This window comes from Calypte anna, chromosome 2 (genome assembly GCF_003957555.1).
Source record: "Calypte anna isolate BGI_N300 chromosome 2, bCalAnn1_v1.p, whole genome shotgun sequence".
Classification (NCBI taxonomy): Eukaryota; Metazoa; Chordata; class Aves; order Apodiformes; family Trochilidae; genus Calypte; species Calypte anna.
The window spans coordinates 139,195,587-139,213,394 of record NC_044245.1 but is presented as its reverse complement, the minus strand read 5'-3'; the positions used below and the strand labels follow the sequence as shown (position 1 = coordinate 139,213,394).

General features: G+C 41.6%; 1 protein-coding gene across 1 annotated transcript; it reads left to right on the top strand.

The window, feature by feature from the left end:
- The first annotated feature begins 259 nt into the window (after positions 1–259).
- On the top strand, positions 260–17,583 carry DERL1 (derlin 1). Its single transcript, XM_008505379.2, has 8 exons — positions 260–608; positions 2,257–2,368; positions 5,905–5,969; positions 8,663–8,689; positions 10,583–10,678; positions 11,381–11,433; positions 12,535–12,645; positions 14,362–17,583. The coding sequence occupies exons 1-8, from the start codon at positions 456–458 to the stop codon at positions 14,498–14,500; spliced, it is 756 nt and encodes a 251-aa protein (XP_008503601.2). The 5' UTR covers positions 260–455; the 3' UTR covers positions 14,501–17,583.
- The last annotated feature ends 225 nt before the right edge of the window (positions 17,584–17,808 follow it).

Genomic DNA, 17,808 nt, shown 5'->3' with positions numbered 1-17,808 from the left:
AATAAATTTATAAGATAATGTGGTATCAGCCAAGCAGGTTTACAACATAATTCAATAGGACACTGAAAAAGTTTTTTCAGTCTTTCGCAAGTGCAGCGCCCTCGCGTTACTGAACCTGGCAGAGGGGCCGCCCGCAGGCCCAGCCGGCCGGGACGGCGGCAGCACCGTCACCTGGCAACGCCGGGTCACTCCCCCGTCCCCTCCCCTGGAGGCGGGACTTCCGGCGCTGCCGTTGCCCCGGTAACAGAGGGGCGTGGCCGGAAGTCGCGGTGGTGCGGCCGAATTCGGCGGCGCCACGTCTGGCTCGGGGCTCCCCTCCCTCCCTCCCTCCCTGCCCGGGGCGGCGGCGGGAGCAGCGGGCGGAGCGCGGCCGGACCCTCGTCTCGTCTCTCCTTCAGCGGCCGGCTCGTAGCGCGGTCTCGGCAGCGGCCGGGCGCGGCGGCGACGACTACGACATGTCCGACCTAGGGGACTGGTTCCGGAGCATCCCGCTGATCACCCGTTACTGGTTCGCCGGCTCCATCGCGGTGCCGCTCATCGGCAAACTGGGCCTCGTCAGCCCCGTCTACCTCTTCCTCTGGCCCAGCGCCTTCATCAACCGCTTCCAGGTACGGGCCGCACTATCGGTCCCGGCGTGCCTTGCGGCCGCAGCGCCATAGAAGAGCCCGGTCCGAGGCGCGCCGGGCATTCTGGGAGTTGTAGTGAGCGTCAGGCCGTGCCGCGGGGCGGAGGTTGCGGGCGGGGCTGTTCCCGGCCCCACGGCCGCGCTGGGAGGCAATCACGCACCATGGTGTCCTTAGAGGGTGACACGGGTCAGTTGCATCGGGAAGCCGGGCCTGCCTTCCAGCTTAACATGGGTAAGGCCTGCGAGCTGGGTTTGTGGTTAGTGCCCTGCCTCCGCAGGCCCCGGGCTCCCCACCAAGGTTACACAGGCTGCGGTGCCTGGCCCCGCCGGGCCCCTGGGTGAGGGCTCCCGTGGATCTTGACAGGCCCTGTAGTCTCTCTTGCGTCTCATTCTGGTGTCTTTTTTTCCCCCCCTAAGGTTTTTTTTTTAGGGGAGGGGTTGTTCGACTGGCACCAGTTGCTGTGCCAAGGCACTGGGTAATCACAAACCTTTGGCTGTGGCTTCAGGGGACTCTCCCGGCCTCCGTTGTGCGATCTTGTGGGTGTGACTTTGGGAACCGTGGTTACAGACAGGTGTGCAAACGTCCTAAACCGCAGGTGGCTCTGAAGATGATAGGGCGGAGCTAGAGAAGCGCATCTTTTGTTCCTTCTTGGCGTTTCTTGCTCAGAATTTAGAAAGCTTGTGTTTGGGATTGTCAGCTACAGTGCCTAGATGTGTTTGACATAAGGTAACAGCTGAAATCCTGAGGTGTCAGATGTACAGTGTTTCTGGATGTGTTAGCAATATCACAAGTGATTACAATTTGGACATGGTCTTTTTCCTTGCACTGGGAGGTTACAGGCTCAGTGTATAGGGAGTACCCATTGCATGAGCTGAAAATGAAAGTGAAGGAAGAAAAGAGCTTCTAACCTTGAAACTTGTATTATATCTGTTTATCTTTTCAGTGAAAAAGGTAGTAGTTTGTTTCATGTGTTGTTCCCAAAATTTAGTAGCCTAAGTGTTTTTTTTTTCCTCTAGTTCTCTTGTTTATGCTGTTTGTATTCAGGATCCAAATACTCTGTTTGGGAATGTTGCTGCTTAAAGAGCTCATTCATAGATGGCCAGATGTTTTCTGTCTTGCTCCATGGTGCTATGCAGGTGGCTGTGCCTGGTGTTGATAGTGGGGAGACTCTAAGGCAGGTGCAGAACATTCAGAACAGTGCATGCTGTCTGGAATGGTGTGCTAAGGGCTGTTGTGTGAGTTTCTTGGCCTCTGTACAACATGTAAGAATGAATTTTGTATGGATGCTTTTAAAACAGGGTAGCATCCATGCAAGCAGGTCCGTTTTGCACAGCAGTAATGTAAGTGTGATGTAATGTAAGTGTGTAGTAATGTGAAGATGTCATGGAAGCCACCTGGGAAGTTGTGTGCAATTTCTGTTGTAATCTTAATGTCTTTCCATATCAGATTAAAAAAAAAACAAACTCCACAACTGTAAAAGCTGCTGAAGAAGCAGTAGTTGATACTTAAGCTGTCTTTAATCTCCTCCTTGATCATCCAAGTAATTGGTAACAAATGAAAACAAAAAATCTCTGCAATATGAGCTCATTGTACAGTTTATAAATATATCTTTCTCTTTTGATCTGGACAGATCTGGCGGCCGATAACTGCAACTTTCTTCTTCCCAGTGGGACCTGGAACAGGATTTCTCTACTTGGTGAATTTGTATTTCTTATATCAATATTCATCACGATTAGAAACAGGTATGTCATCCATCAGATTGTATGCACATGGTGGGCTCTGCCTGGAGTTGATAAATGCTGATCAGTGGCAGATAGAGCTTCCCATGGGAATGTTCGTGGTGATGGAGTTGTGGCTGATTCAGACAGCATCATGAGAAAATGTACCTACTTGTGCTGGTAAATGGGAAACTGCTGAAAACTGATTTTTGGTGACTGACTCCTTCCCTTTGGCAGAGAGCCCATTCACTTAGGGTCTGAACTTGATAATTCTTTCAAGAGGAGAGTCTGCTGCTATTAATTGTTGGATTTGGGGAAGTGACGGAGGGAGACTAAAAGATGTTGTTAGCTCTTTTTTTCTTGGGTCTGCTGTCCTTTAACTCAGAGGGATGATAGAGCATAGGTAAAATAGATATATCCATCTTGAGAAAATAACAATGCCAGGTTTTCCTCTTTTTCAAAAAGGCAGTGATGGTTACCTGTGTTACTTGATCAGAGACATTGAATTGAGAGATACCTTGAGCAAATGAAGTGAACACCTTTGTCAAATAAAAATGTGAAAAAGTTAAAGAATTATTTGGATTTTCAGGGGGAGAGAATGAATTAAGAGTGGAAGAAAGGAGATCAGATCACAGGTCATTTCTTTCAAAAAGGAAGTTGTTCTAATAAGGCACTTTCAAAACTGGTTTCATTTTTCATTACACAGCTCATTAAAGCTAGGCAAAAGTTATTTCAATTTATGTAAATAATTAAACTAGAGGATTTGCAAAGCCAAGCTCCCCCTGACTGCCTTTAGAAACAAGATTTTCAGTGTAGTTCTAACGGAATCTTAAAATTGATGATCTAAGTGGAAATGCATTGCAGTGTGATGTTTGGGAAGTTCCACAAGAGAGATCCCCAGTAAACCTGTCATTCTGACAGTATTGTGGAATCCCATTTAAATTGCAGGAAGAGTGATGGGGAAAGAGATGTGCAAGACTTGTTTTCTTGGTGAAAGCAAGTAGTATTTTAGTAACCAGAAAGTTTCTCCTCTGAGTTCTTCTGCAGTAGATTATGATCACAGGAGAGTATTGACATTGTATTGTGCTAAGCTATGTGTATCAAGAGTTCCTGATTAATATAGGCAAATTATAAAACATCACTGCTTCTTCATGTACTTAAAAAAAGCTCTAGTTGTATGTCCTTGTATGTGTCAAGTCTCCTGTATGGATGTCAGTTCATCCTAAGTTTGCATTCTTTCTGTGTAATACATCTGAAGTCAGCTGTGTTAATACCAGGAAGTCAGCTGTGTTAATAGTTGATCTTTAAGGCTCCTTCCAACCCAAACCATTAAGTTACTGTTTGAATCAGTGTATTTCTTTTATATTACCGTTATTTTTCTGGGTCCAGGTTAAGTTTTTGGCTAGTCTGGTCCTTTCTTCCTATGAAAAAGGCTTGAATCCTTCTGAAAGAGGTGTGTGAGTTCCTGATAGTAATGGTTACAGGTGGAAATCAGTGTAGGTCTATGACTGCTTTTGTCTGTGAAACTGAGGAAGTGAAACATCTGTTTTCAGGCCTGTATGTAGTTTTTGATCATGCACTGGTGTTCATGATAGCTTCAAATTTAGCTTTCAGAAATGTCACAGAATCACAGAGTTTTCAGGGTTGGAAGGGACCTTAAGATCATCCAGTTCCAACCCCCCTGCCTTGGGCAGGGACACCTCCCACTAGATCAGGTTGTTCAGAGCCTGGCCTTAGGAAATGCCAGGGGTGGGGCTTCCACCACCTCTCTGGGAAACCTGTGCCAGGGTCTCACCACCCTTATGGTGCAGAACTTCTTCCTAACATCTAATCTAAATCTGTCCTCCTCTAGTTTGAACCCGTTACCCCTGACATGTCCATATGGTGTGTACTGTGCTTGTGCTTCCCTAACAAGCTGACTTCTGGCTTCCTGAGGAAAAGGAGATTGCTGCATTTTTGTTTTGTTTCTGTTGGGGGAGAATATAAAAATCTCAGCAGCAAAAGCAGAATATGCTGAGTTCACTCTCCAGCAGTATAAATGATGAATGATGAGATTCTGCAGCTTTCCCCTGATGATAAGATTATACCCTGGGACCCAGTGGGTAAGAGATCACTGCTGCCCCATGCTGACGTCAGTTTTCTTGGGTATTAATTGGAAAGTCAACTTAATTAGTTTGTCTAATATTCTTGTTAGTAATCTAGATTAAACAAGAAGTGAAAAATTTTAAGGGAATAATTTTTCTTTGATTTCTTCTATTGTGGAGTAATTCCTGTACTGGAGCACACACAGGGATAGTAAGCTACCTCTCTATTTGTTTCTGTTTGTTGTATGGCAACAATAAGGAGAAAACTCTAGTTTGTGTAGTTCTCCAACTTTAAAACTTTGCAAAAGATTTTTCAAACTTTTTTCCTGTCATGTAACTTGGATGGCTGAACTTAAACAGTAAACCTAAAATAGTAAAATATCAATTCTGTTTTACATAGGCTGAGTTACTCAAATTATTCTAATAATTATTGTAATTATTCTAATGCTTAAAAATTAGTTATCTTTGATTTTTTGGGAACATGTTAAAATAGTTGTAGGAAGCAAAATAGTGCTAAAATTAAGCAGTGGCCTTCTTTCTGGGTATTTTGGCGTTCAATTATTAGTATGGACTTCAGCTTCTTTATGGTGTTCTGTGCAGTTTGGGTGTGTTTCAGCAATATTCTCAGGCTTTTATTTCCTGCATGGGGCTGTCTGAAAGCTGATCGGAGTCTCACTCAAATACTGAGGTCTGTGCCAGCCTTCTGCCACAGTTTGGAAGAGTGAAAACTTATGATTTTGGTGTTTACAAGGCATTGACAAAGATTTTGTTCTTTAACCCTTCTCTCTGTGCGAGGTCCCAAACTAACTGGGCATGTAAAGATTTTGTATTACCTGCAGGGAATGTTACTCGATATTTTTTATTTCCACTGTCCTAAAAAAAATGGACACATTTGTAATGAGGAATTAGGCAAGCAGTTCAGGTTAGAAGGAACAGAATGTGATGCACATCTGTACCTTGCTTGTCATGTATGTTAATTTTTCTGGATTTTGAAAACTATCACATCTCTTGAGTCAGACTAGATGATGCAAAGAGGATGCAATTTGCCTGAAGACTTTTTTCATGACTCAGTCATTGAATTTGGTGTCTATGCTTTTGCTGTGCAAGAGTATTTCCTTATTGTGGGCTTCTAACTGGCAGCTTCTGATGAATGTTGGGGTCCAACTCCATTTTGAAGTCTTGTGAAGTTAAATCTTAAAAAGATTTTTCTCCAGAGTTAAAATGTGTGCTTTTTAAAGTAGAGCTGCTGTGTGTGCACTTAATGGAACAGGCTGAATGTCTTAGGTTTTGGTCCTGAAATTTGTTCTGTCATAAGGCCTTTTAAAATTTATAAAATAAAAATCATAAATTGCAGACTGTGTGTAGGGCAACTGTTATTAACTGAGCTTTCCATAGACTCCTAAAATAAAAAAAGGAGAAGTCTCAATTTCTTATCAAGATTTCAGTAGCTTTCCTAACAGCTGTTTTTATTTACAGGGGCTTTTGATGGAAGGCCAGCAGATTACATGTTCATGCTCCTGTTTAACTGGATCTGCATTGTTGTATCCTCCTCATCATCATAATTTTTAAATATTTTGGTTTTTATATTTCTGCTTGAAGTGTGTTATTCAAAGATCAGGCTTTAGCAACAGCAGTTTTAAAATGTAGCAGATGTTCACAAGTGAGTTTTTTAATCTTCCTGAAGAGGCAGTGAGTGGCTTTCAAGGAGAATACTGATAAATGTGCCAACACAGGTATGTAATCTGTGGACTAGAGTTCTACTTGTGTAAAGCTCTGCTGGTGCAGTGTGAGCTTCTGTAGTGTTCATTGTCTTGCTTCACTCAGCCACCTTTGTGGATTGCTTTGTGGGCTAAGAGTGCATTTAGAGTGTTTAAGCTGCCTGTCTGGGAACAGGTCTGTTCTCTTTGTTCCATAAATCAGGAATTGGTTCCTCTTGGAGAAATCCTTTACCTGCTGGTACAGGGCAGTTGAGTCTGAAAGCAATGTTGTGATGTCTGCACTGAGCCAGCTTCCAGAAGAAGCTGGGCTTGTTGGGTTGGGAATGTCGGGAAGCAGTTTTACTATGAGCTGTGCTGTTTTAGCTGAATTTTCTTTAGGTCTCTGATCCAAAACTGAGAGGAGTTGTTTTGATCCTGCCACTCAGAGTGATCTTGAAAGGCTGGAAAAATGTGCAGGTCAGGAATCTTAAGAAGGTCAGCAAAAAGAAAGGCAGCGCGTCCTGCCCCTGGGGAGGAACAGCCTCAGGCTTTGGACACATTTGGGGCTGACAGTTGCAAAATATCTTGTTAGAAAAGACCCTGGGGCACCTGCTCAAACCAAGCTGACCATGATCCATCAATGTGGCCACCAGCCTTCCAGGCTGCATTTTGTTAGGGTATTGCCAGCAAGATGAGGGAGGTGATTGCTTTTTTCTACTAACCCCTTGTGAGACATGTAGGGAGGTACACGCAGCTCTGAGCTTCCAAATAGGAGAGTGGCATGGACATACTGTAATGAGTTCAGTGAAGAGCCATGAAGATGGTTACAAGGGGTATCAGTCACATGAGGAGAGGCCGAGAGAGCTGGGATTGTGCAGCTGGGAGAACAGGAGGCTCAGGGGTGTCTTACCCATGTGCATAAATACCTGATGGAGGGGGGGTAGGAAGTAAAGATGCTGAAGCCAAGACTCCTGTCAGTGGTGGGACAAGAGGCAACAGGCACAAATAAAACACAGAAAATTAAACAACATTGGCACAGGTTGTTCAAAGAGGTTGTGAAACCTCCACCTGGGGAGGAGTTCCAGTTCTGTTTGTGCTGTTGCTTCCTCCTTATAGCAAATTGCAATGGCACAGCATGTGGACAAAGGAGTGACATTAGTGAATCAGATACAGCCAGGAAAGCTGGTGTGTAGAAATGATGTCACCTTTATCAATAGATTCACTATCTCTAGTTGCATTCCATGGTGGGCAGGGAACTGCTATTCCTGCTAGTCCTGTTGAGCCACAGAGGTAACTAGGAAAACAATGTAGGCTTACTTAATGTTGTCAGGAAAACCATCAGCTTTGTTGTGGTTGCAGACTGTTGGCTATGAGCTATTAAATTAATCTGATTGTGACTTGACTTTCAACTGGTCATTTAAAAGCTTCCAGTTGCTTGTTCCCTCTGTGATGTAAGGAGCAATCTGGATGCCTGACCTGGGAAAGTGCTTGGTGCCATTTTAAACACATTCATAATCTGTTTAAGCCATTCTGGTCACAGCAAAATTCTTCAGCAATTGTTTCTAGTCAGCAGTTACTACAGCAAGTAGATCTTTGTGTTCTGAGGTAGGACAGTAGAGCCTGCATTGATGCACTTCAAGAAATTATACATTTTCTATGACTCGGTGGCAATATATTGGTATTTTTTTCTGAGATGGTGTTGGTTAGAAAACCAACATTTTAGTCTTTAGAAAATTAATGAAAGAATCCAGGACATTGAGTTGCTGGAGTGTGTCTAGAGAAGTGTAACAAAGCCAGTGAAAGGTCTAGAGCACAGTCTTACAATAGGTGTCTGAGGAAATTGAAGTTGTTCAGTCTGAAGAAGAGGAGGCTAAGGGTAGACCTTACTACTCTTTAGAACTGCTTGAAAGGAGGGGGTAGTGAGGTGGGTTGTGAGGTAGGTGTTGGTCAAATAACCAGCAACAGGATGAGAGAAATGGCCACAAGTTGTTCAGGGGAGGTTTAGATATTAGGAAAAGTTTCTTGACTGAAAGAGTGGTTGGGCAGTGATAGAGGCTGCCCAGGGAAGCAGTGGAGTCACTGTTCCTGGGGGTGTTCAAATCCCAAGTGGACATGGCACTTCAGGACAGGGTTAAGTTGACGTGGTGGTGTTGTGTTGATGGTTGTACTCTATGCTCTTAGAGTGCTTTTCCAGCCATAGTGTTTCTATGAACCTTTTAACATGCTTTTGTGTGAGGACTGATCAGGTTTGTAGTTAGCCAGGTTCATGATGGAGAGAAGGCCATTGCATCTGTCAGCCCTCTATGCAGTGACTTGAGGTGCCAGCTTGAAAGGCTACTCTAAAGTGGTTATTGAAACTAAGTAAGTAAGTCTCTAGATCATTGGAAGGTTTTAATTTTTTCCAGTTCTTAGCTTAACACTATGCAGGAACACTCTTGAACATTAAAGGCCTTTGCATGTGTTTGGTGTGTGCAGCTTCTTTTTGTTGTTCTAGTCTATCAGGTTTTTCTGCATTTTCCTTAATGCTGCAATGACAGATAACTGGCTTGGCAATGGACATGCAGGTAAGTGTAGTGCAGTTTCTTAAATAGTCTTTTGGAACTGTCTGACTACTTAATGACTTTATAGGAGCATTATTGATATAACTGCAGAGTATAGTTAAGCTAGGCTGGTTTAATTTATATCAAAATTGGTCTGCTCTATGTGTATTGTTTTTTTAGTTTGGGTTCACCTCAGCTAATGTCACAAGCTATCTATCTCCGCCACTTCTACTCTAGTTAGGGAGTCAAGGAGTGAAAACTGTCTCTTTGTGGCATCAGGAAGTGTTCAGCCTGATATTAAAATGGACACAAGATGTCACCTCTGCGCTGTTTCCTCTTATGAATGTGGAACTGCATTCTTTTTTATCTAAAAATGATTCTTGGGTTCATTAGTCGTCTTGAATTCAGTGTGCCTTTCACTTGCTGACAGAAGATCTTTTTGGGAAAAATGCAGTTTCCGATTCAGAGCAGAACTATGAAGTGCAAGATCCTCACAAGGATGATTGAATAGTTATCTCAAGAAGCATTTTCAATGAAGTAGCTCTTATCTCCCCAGATATTAAGGGAGCAAATGGGGAAGTGTCTCTTGGACACAACAGAGTATCAGATAACTGCATGTCTGCAGCCTACCTCTACTGTTCTCTCCTCATCTTATTTTCTCCTTGTCTCCCAAAGCCATATCTCTGAACATTCTATACAGTGTTATCTTAGCATTTATTAGATGGCTCCCCTGGCAGCAAAAAATAGCAATAGTACATGTGCAGTCAGGACTGAGTTCTGTGAAGGGCTGTCTGCAAATTTGCACTGAAACACTTTTTGCTGCAGGAAAGACAGCACAAAATTCTTGAAAAGCATGCTGAAGGTATCCATACATTTTATGAATTTTAAACTGATTGTGTTGATATGTATCTTTTTAAAAAGGTACTTAAAATTGTTTTGTATCTCCATATGAAGTATTGCTTAAAAGAGAATCAATTGTTTGATGTACAAATTTTTTTTCTTAGAAGGTTTTATTTGCTTGTGTTGAGAGGTTTGCTTGAAACTGAGAAGATGGAGTAAGATAGCTGGGCCTCTATTACCATGTCAGATACTTTCAGGAATTAGCTATTACTTTGTTTTTCTAGTAAAATAAAAATTTTTTTGCTAAAGATCCTGAAGTACTTGTGTGAGAAGTCAGACTGCTGGTGCACAGATGGGCTGGGGGAAGGCTGAGCTGCTGCTGGTGTGCTGGCTGTACCCTGCTAAATAGCAGTGCCCCTGAAGGGATGAGTTTAAACTCTTTTTCCAAGTTCGTGGGCTCTCTGTAGTGTTAAACCACTGAAATATTGCTGGCACAGTCTGTCTTCAGTTTAGAAATCAGCAGATAGCTAGAATAGGAATTTATATTTGTTTCACTGGTAATAGTCCAATCAGCTGATATATGGTCACATAAGGAAGTATTTGAAGCAGTCTCATCTCCTGGTATGGAGCACAGATTAACATCAGGCTCTCTCTACCAAGGTGGCCTTGCCCAGGGTTGACTGTGGCACTCTGAAATGGTGATATACTGATGAGTGTGTGTGGGTTAGTGCCCTGGGATGTGGGTGGAAATGATTGTAGCACCAAGTGTGTTGCTGTACTACCAAGCACCCAGGAGCAGAGGAGTTCACCACAGCTTTGTCACTTGGTGTTAATTGGAGCCCTTTGCTTTGTTTTGGTCTTGCAAAAACAATGACCACATAGATTCTCCTGCTTAGCTTTCTCAATAGCTTTTCAACAGATCCATGACACATGGTGGCAATAACCATAGGGCAACCTTTAAAGGTTTTGCTGATGTGTCATGTTTATTTTGAAGCTTCTGTCTTAAGTTTCTCAGGCTTATGTGAAAGTGATGGTAACTTTGCCTTTTTTTTTTTTTTTTTTTATATAATATTGCAGTTGCTGATGATTCCACTTATCATGTCAGTACTTTATGTGTGGGCCCAACTGAACAGAGACATGATTGTATCATTTTGGTTTGGAACAAGATTTAAGGTATGTCAGACAAAATATTGGAAATGTTTCTGCTCAGAAGATGATCACGAAGGGGCAAAATAGAAATATTTTCTGTTATTAATGACATCCCATGCATTCACATAGCTATATACTACTTAAGCTGCAGCAAAGAGCAAAGACAAATTTTTTTCATGGTCTTCCTTATGTCACTCAATGTGGCTTTACTCAAAAGATATCTTGGCAACTCAAGTTCATCAGACTGAAAAGAGGGAAAACTTCCTAATAAACATTAACCTGAATAAAAGCTGAATGTCATGACACTATAATGACGTAATGTTGATATTTTAAATTGTTGCTTCCTGTGTGGCCTCATCTGTTTATGCCACATCTCACAGTGAAAACTCTTTTAAAAGTCAGAAATCTTTTAAGAAGTCTTTTAAAAATCAGAAACACTAGAGAATTTTTTTTCAGATGTAACCTTGGTGTGGAATATATAAGTACCTGTGTCTTTTGTACTCTAGTTCTTAATTGAGCACAAGTCTAAAAATGTTGGTGCTTGCTCAGGTTTTAGAATATTTTGCTTTGTTAAGTAGAATCTGCTTAAGTTAATATGTCAGGATTTGTGTAATGCCTAAAACATTGAGACTATACTCATGCTTATTAGTGCAGTGGGAAGTTGAGCAGGTCCATGTCTTTAACTTGTACTTACAACTTCCCTGTCTCGATTGCTTTCTTTTTCAGGCCTGTTACCTCCCATGGGTTATTCTGGGATTCAACTACATCATTGGTGGATCGTACGTGTTTACTCGTGTGCCAGTTTGAAGTTACAGATGCTTTTACAGCTGTTGAACTTAGTGCTTAACTTACAAGCAGTAGTAAAATAAGAGACTTAAAACTGTACAATTGGACTGATAATGCTCAGTATCACATGGTGGTCATTTAAGATTAAAGCAAAGAGGAGATGTTCATGTGAACTAGAGAATATAGGTGAGGGGAAAGTAATGAGAACTTGTGGGTTTTTTTCTGGTAAGTCTATGCACTAGGCCTCTAATGCACGGTTAAGAAAGATTTCATCCCATATGACCAGCCATCAGTACTGGTTTTAGAAACACTATCATAGCTTGACTATGATGGTGCTGTTCGTTTTTTCCTCACAGTCCCATGCAGCATGAATATTAGGATCTGCTGAATTCATTGGTCTACCCTGGGTTTCTTTGAGTTTCTTCTCTGTGATGCTGAAATCTCCTCTGTGCAGAGTCTTCCCCATGGGTGCCCTGCTCTGGCTGCAGCCTCTTGGTGCCGCTGTGACACAGTTACTGACAATAAGGAGTTTTATGTGGTTGGTGTATAAAGGGAGGAGGCAGTACAGCAAAACCAAATGCCCTTTTCTCACTGTGCCTCCTACTGACTCATCCATCACTTGAGAAAACTGCTTGCTGTTCAATACCTGCTGTTTCTATGCATGACAGAAGATACCCAAGGGCCTCCATTCAGCAGTGTTTTTATAAAATTGGGAACAAAACAGTTCAGTTCAGCAGGAGACAGGTTGTCCAGTGAAACCAGCAGTAACTTCTCAAGCTCTGCAGACTATTATTTTAGACACTAATAGCTCCACGGTCTAATTCCCTGATGTAAACAAGTATTTAATTGCATTTGCAGTACAGACTGTAGAGAAGGGTTGTAAGGGAGGGTGGGACAGGCTGTTGATGTGTTGGCACTGATGGTTTCCCTTCTAAAGAAGTGGCTGCAAAATGGTGAGGAAGGGAATATTTTTTGTGGCTCATGGCCCCAGCAATGGCTGTGGCAAGTGAATGGTAACTGGCTGAAGATGCTCACTCATTTATTTGCATGTGAAACAATTAATTTTTTGTTTTGGTTTTGTTTTTGCCTTGCAGAGTCATCAATGAGCTGATAGGAAATCTGGTTGGACACCTGTATTTCTTCTTAATGTTTAAATATCCGATGGATTTGGGAGGAAGGAATTTTCTGTCCACACCTCAGTTCCTGTAAGCTGCCTTTATTCTTAGCTCACTATTTGCTTGGTACAGTCTTCTGTATTGTTCACGAGACATATATTTTCTGGTATTGTAAGGTGCAAAATGCTTTGCTAAATCAACCTGCTTCAGATTATTGTGTTGACTGTGCTGCTGAGTCATCAAAAACATTGATTTTATTTTTTTTTTTGTAAATGGTCGGTGTGAGTTCTTTGTTACCCCTATGGATGCCTTGTGTCCTGTACCCACTCTGCTTGTGACTTGAGCTGCCTTAAAGAGAATTCCCTAACAATTACCAGACAGTATGAAAAAATTTTCTACTCTTGTAAATGATTTTTTATCTGTATTTCCATGTTTCATTACAGTAGCCACCAGTTCAGCAACCTGTGACAATAACAGGAGTCAGCTACAGACTTGTTCAGGACTATAATACGTATTCTGCTTTGCCATCAGTACCAGTTGCTTTGGCTGAGGCTGCAGTCCTGATTTCTGAAGTGCTTCTTTTGATCTGCTTATTGTTCTGGCATTTAAATGCTATGATCAGATGACAAAGTTTGTAGCTTCAGTAGCCTTAGTCCCCATCCTTTTGGGTTGTAAATAGTCTTTCTCTACTGAACTTCAGTTAGCAAGTCAGTTCATCCTTTCTGTAGCATAAGCTGTTAAATATAAGGTGGAAAGTTGAATTATAGTTACACTTTCTGTACAAATCTTATGAGTAGGGAAGCTTTATATTCTACTTTTGTGTTTGCAAGCCCTCCTGGTGAACCTAATTTTCTGTAAAGTTAGAAGACAAAATGGCGTTTTAGAATATCTTTCTAGATAATAACAGTCATATTGCTTATGTGCAGTTCTCTTGATTCCCCATACGTGCATTTAATTTTTCTTTGAGAAGCAGGAACAGATGCAGGAAGAAACATCTCTAAAGAAGGATAAATTCTACGTTTGCACTGTAATCTTTTGTTAAAATGTTGTGGTGAATTACAGATACCTTTAATAATGAACAGCTTTTTCTATACAGGATCATTTTTCCTGAGTTTGCTGTCTGTTTCCTGTCAACCACTAAACTCAGATTTAGTGGTTGAATTCAGAAAGGAATTTGCAGAAGCTCAGTGTAGCTATGGTAGAGCTGAAATGACTCCAAGTTGATGGCATCGCTTGCAAAATGTAGCAGCAGTGTTTATATTGCTCTGTTTAGATGGTAGCCTAATTTGGATGATGGCTTTTGGATTACAGCTCTGATTCTGCAGGTCACTTGAGCTTTGTTTTCTGGCAAGGTTTGAGTTGTTTTTATTTCATGGCTTTTGTCCTCAGTTCCTCAGGAATATTGGAGAGTAGCGAGATGGTTGGATGCTGTGGTAAGAGCAGCTTTATTATCTGTTGGAGAGAAATAATTATTATTTCTTTTGAAAAAAGGGAGAGAGAGAAGTTAGGGGAATTAAAATTTGTATGACAGCATTTATTCTCAACAGTGAGGCTCACTTTTCATGCCAGTTTTTTTCCCCCTCTTTTTGGACTATTGTATCTTCTTGTATCCCAGAGGTGGAAGTTCCCTGGAATTCCCATTTCTCAATGTGCTGAGGTCTCAGATTTGGAAAGAATTCTGTTCTGAAAAGCTAAAGTTTTACTGCAAAGACCAGCTAAAAGGAAGTGCATGGTGAAGTAGTCTGGCATTTACCCAAAGGTACAGCTATTTCTCAAACTTTCTCCTCCTCTTCTGGCTTGTCCTAGGTACCGCTGGTTGCCAAATCGAAGAGGAGGCATCTCAGGGTTTGGTGTCCCTCCTGCTAGCATGAGGAGAGCTGCAGAAGATCAGCAGGGGGGTGCAAGACACAACTGGGGCCAAGGTTTCCGACTGGGTGACCAGTGAAGAATTCCTGTCCTTGGAAAAGAAGCAACTCTTCATTTTTTATTGGACATAGAACCAACCCTTCCTGGTGCAGAGTATGCTTAAGAACTGAGCTCTCTGTAGTACTCTTGGATTTAACTGATTAGAAAGAGTATTTCTGGTTCAAGAGAAAACTCAAAACTCCAGAAGGGAAAATTGTAGATCTTGCTCCAGGCTAGCCAGTAGTGTCCAATTTGATTCTGCCATTAAAAAAAGCCTTCTTTATACAGTATTGTCTATCTCTTGCAAGGGGCATCCATTATGCCATCTTGTTCCATGGTGTGATGGAACAAACTAATGGTGTTCTCTCTCATCTGGTACGTTAAAAGCTTTGCTGACTGTGATTAAGGTAAGAATCCAGTGTGAGGCAGATGTATCAAATAACCCTGAAGTTTAGAAAGCTGACTTTTTCCATAGCTGTGCTTAAATCCCAGGGTCTTTGGGAACATTATTTAAGTGATATCTCTCTGCTGCATTCATAAAGCAAATTGCAAACATTTCATTTCCATTATTAAGCTGTATTTTGAAGGGAGTTTTTCCTTGCCATTCAGCATTTGTCATGGCTGCTACAGCATGGGATGGACAAGACGTAGGATAAGAGGGCTTTTGTTTGAAATGGCAATAACAGGTATTCACAGAATTGAAATATCTGAACTCTTCGTGGCATCTCTGAATTCTTGGCCTCAAGATTTCTGTTTTGATTGCACAATTGGGTAACACATACTACTTAAACTAGAAAATATCACGTATCGTTGTGGTTAATGTAAAGGGTACTGACTGCAGCATTATGTTTATTAACTGAATCTTCAACTTTCTCTTACAAGCTTTAAGACATCAAAGAATCAAAGCTGGAAATAAACTTTTCCAGGGTCAAGTTACAGTAGAACAGATTGCTCTATTACAGATCTCTTTCATTGTCAAATAAGAAATTATGTACACTGTTTATTGGTTTCTGTACTTTTTTGGTAAAACTTTTTGACACGGAAAAGGGAATGATTCTGTACAGTAGTTTGCCTCATACTGGGTTCCTGTGGGTAGAGCACAGGGTTGAAATCTGGGATGCTGTGATGCTAGCTTGTTGCTGACTCACTGCATGGACTTGAGCAAACTATTACTAATCTCAGTTTTCCCAGCTGTAAGGAGGGCTCATTTGTGTCACACAGCATTCTTGAAAGGCAGCTGTCCCCAGCTCCCCATGGTGGAAGCTGTTAGTGAGCAAGGTAAGGCTTAGGTTCACAGAAATGAGAACACTTGAGCTAGGAAAACAATTACTCTAAGCTTAACCAAGACTGAAGTTGTAAAATAGTTGCTTGCTTTTTGTTTTACAGTCGGAGAATGAAGAGCACCATCACTAGGATGAGATTCAAGTCTTTGATTGAATTTCCCTTTAGCATTTGTCTGTCTTTTTACTGGGTAGGTAGGGCACAGAAGGATGTTCTTTCTGCTCCAACTGGGGTGTCTCAGGTATCTATAAGTAGGTGAAGTGAATCTGGGCCAAAATGTTTTTACTACTCCTTTGTTTCTTCACAAAAGCTGGGTTTTGAAAGTTTAGAAACATGTACATACTACTTGGTTTGAGTGAAAAATAAGCAGTTGGACTGGAATATTTCAGCTGGCTTGTTTGGGGAAAAAAACCTGCAACTCAGTTTTTTGATCCAACCTGTGAAAAAATCTAAACTGCTAAGGATGATATTGTGTGCTTAATTTTTATAGGAACTTGGAGTTGAGAAATCACCCACCATTTTTGTCCATTCAGTGATAACTTTAAAGATGCTCTTCTCTTGTTCTTTTTAAAAAGGGTAGATAGAAAAGAGGATGGCAGTGTTGTAAATACAAATCCATTGTTGACCAACAGCTGCTATTTGGCACTCACTTGAAAAGTGTGAAAAACATCGTTTTTAGAGGTTTCATGATGCAGTTGGTGTTTTAATCATTGTAATACCACTGTCTCCATAGCCTGTCTTCATCTTGATCTTGAGCCAGTACCTGACTGTTAAGTGAAGATGGAATAGTTTGTGACTCAGCTAAAACCCTGGCACACTCAAATTCCAGAACATCATTTTAGCGAATGCCAGTAGAAAGCCTTGAGTGAGAAGAAGTCATTGCCTGTTTTTTCTTGTGGCTTTTCTAAATTACAAGGAAAGGGTTTTCAAGGAAAATAGACTTCTTAGAAGTCATGTTTATCTTTTAGCTGCTTCAAGTCAATTTACTTTGATATATGGAAAATTCACTTCAGAATTCCATATTGCGAGCTCAGTTTGTTGGTTTTTTTCTTGCCTGTCACTTGACCTGAAGCACTGCTTGTCCTCCAGTGTACACTGACAATGGCAGTCTCTTGTTAAATGAGTACCTCCTTTCTTATTTTGTACAGATAATTTCCCTTTTTGTAATCAGTTTTTGTTGGCAAAGTTTTAAATTAAAGTTTTAATCTCTGTTACTGTCTCTGTTTCCCTAAATCATATTTCAGCTCAGGCAAGGCTGTGATCTGCACGTCCTGGGGAAATGCCTGACAGCTGCACGGTGACACCACCTCCTACTGTTAGTACTCAAGAAAATAACCTGCTTTTTGGCTGGGGCTCATCTTCTCTGATCAGTTGCAAAACCATAAAGGCATTTTCTTTGTCTCTGTCACTGTGAGTTTTGACAGCCTGTCCTTCCTGGGCTACTACAGTTTTACAGCTTTTTTTGTATACTTGATGATTCATTCTTTGTTGTTCTCTGGAAAGAAGTAACATTCTACTCACCTTCCAGCTTTTTCTGATTGACAGAGATCATTTGCTTTTCCAGGGCTGAACTTGGTATTCTGCAGTACCCTATCTCTATTCAACCAGATGTGTGTAGCTGTCAGAATCTCTTTGGAGGGTCACCCGATCTGGAGACACATGGAACATCCTCTGAATGACTTCTGGTCCTCATCACTCATCTGACTGCACTTTTCCTGTTTGTTACCAGAGAGGCACCAAAGGGGATCATGGACTTGGTACCTCAGGCACTGTGTGAATTTATTGTGCTCCTTGTACTGGAAAGTTTTGCTCCATACTAAATACACCAGATAGAACAGTGTGGCAAGTGTGTGCCTTTTGATTCTGCTCCAGTTGCATGAACAGTCAGTGGAACAGCCAGGAATATGCAATCAAATGCTTCTAAACCCCTTCATCTTTCGTTCCTATCCCTTTGTCTTGGCAGCAGCTCCTCTCTCAACACGACTCAGTAATGTGGTGTTGCCAGCAACTTAATGAGACACTGGACCTGTTGCTTCATTCTGTCCTCTAATTGTTGCATTAGGAAAA

Coding starts and splice junctions, on each gene's coding strand:
- DERL1 (XM_008505379.2), top strand. CDS start 456: ATGTCCGACCTAGGGGACTGGTTCCGGAGCATCCCGCTGATCACCCGT. Junction 11,434..12,534: donor AACTACATCATTGGTGGATC/GTACGTGTTTAC, acceptor TTTGCCTTGCAG/AGTCATCAATGAGCTGATAG. Junction 12,646..14,361: donor CTGTCCACACCTCAGTTCCT/GTAAGCTGCCTT, acceptor GGCTTGTCCTAG/GTACCGCTGGTTGCCAAATC.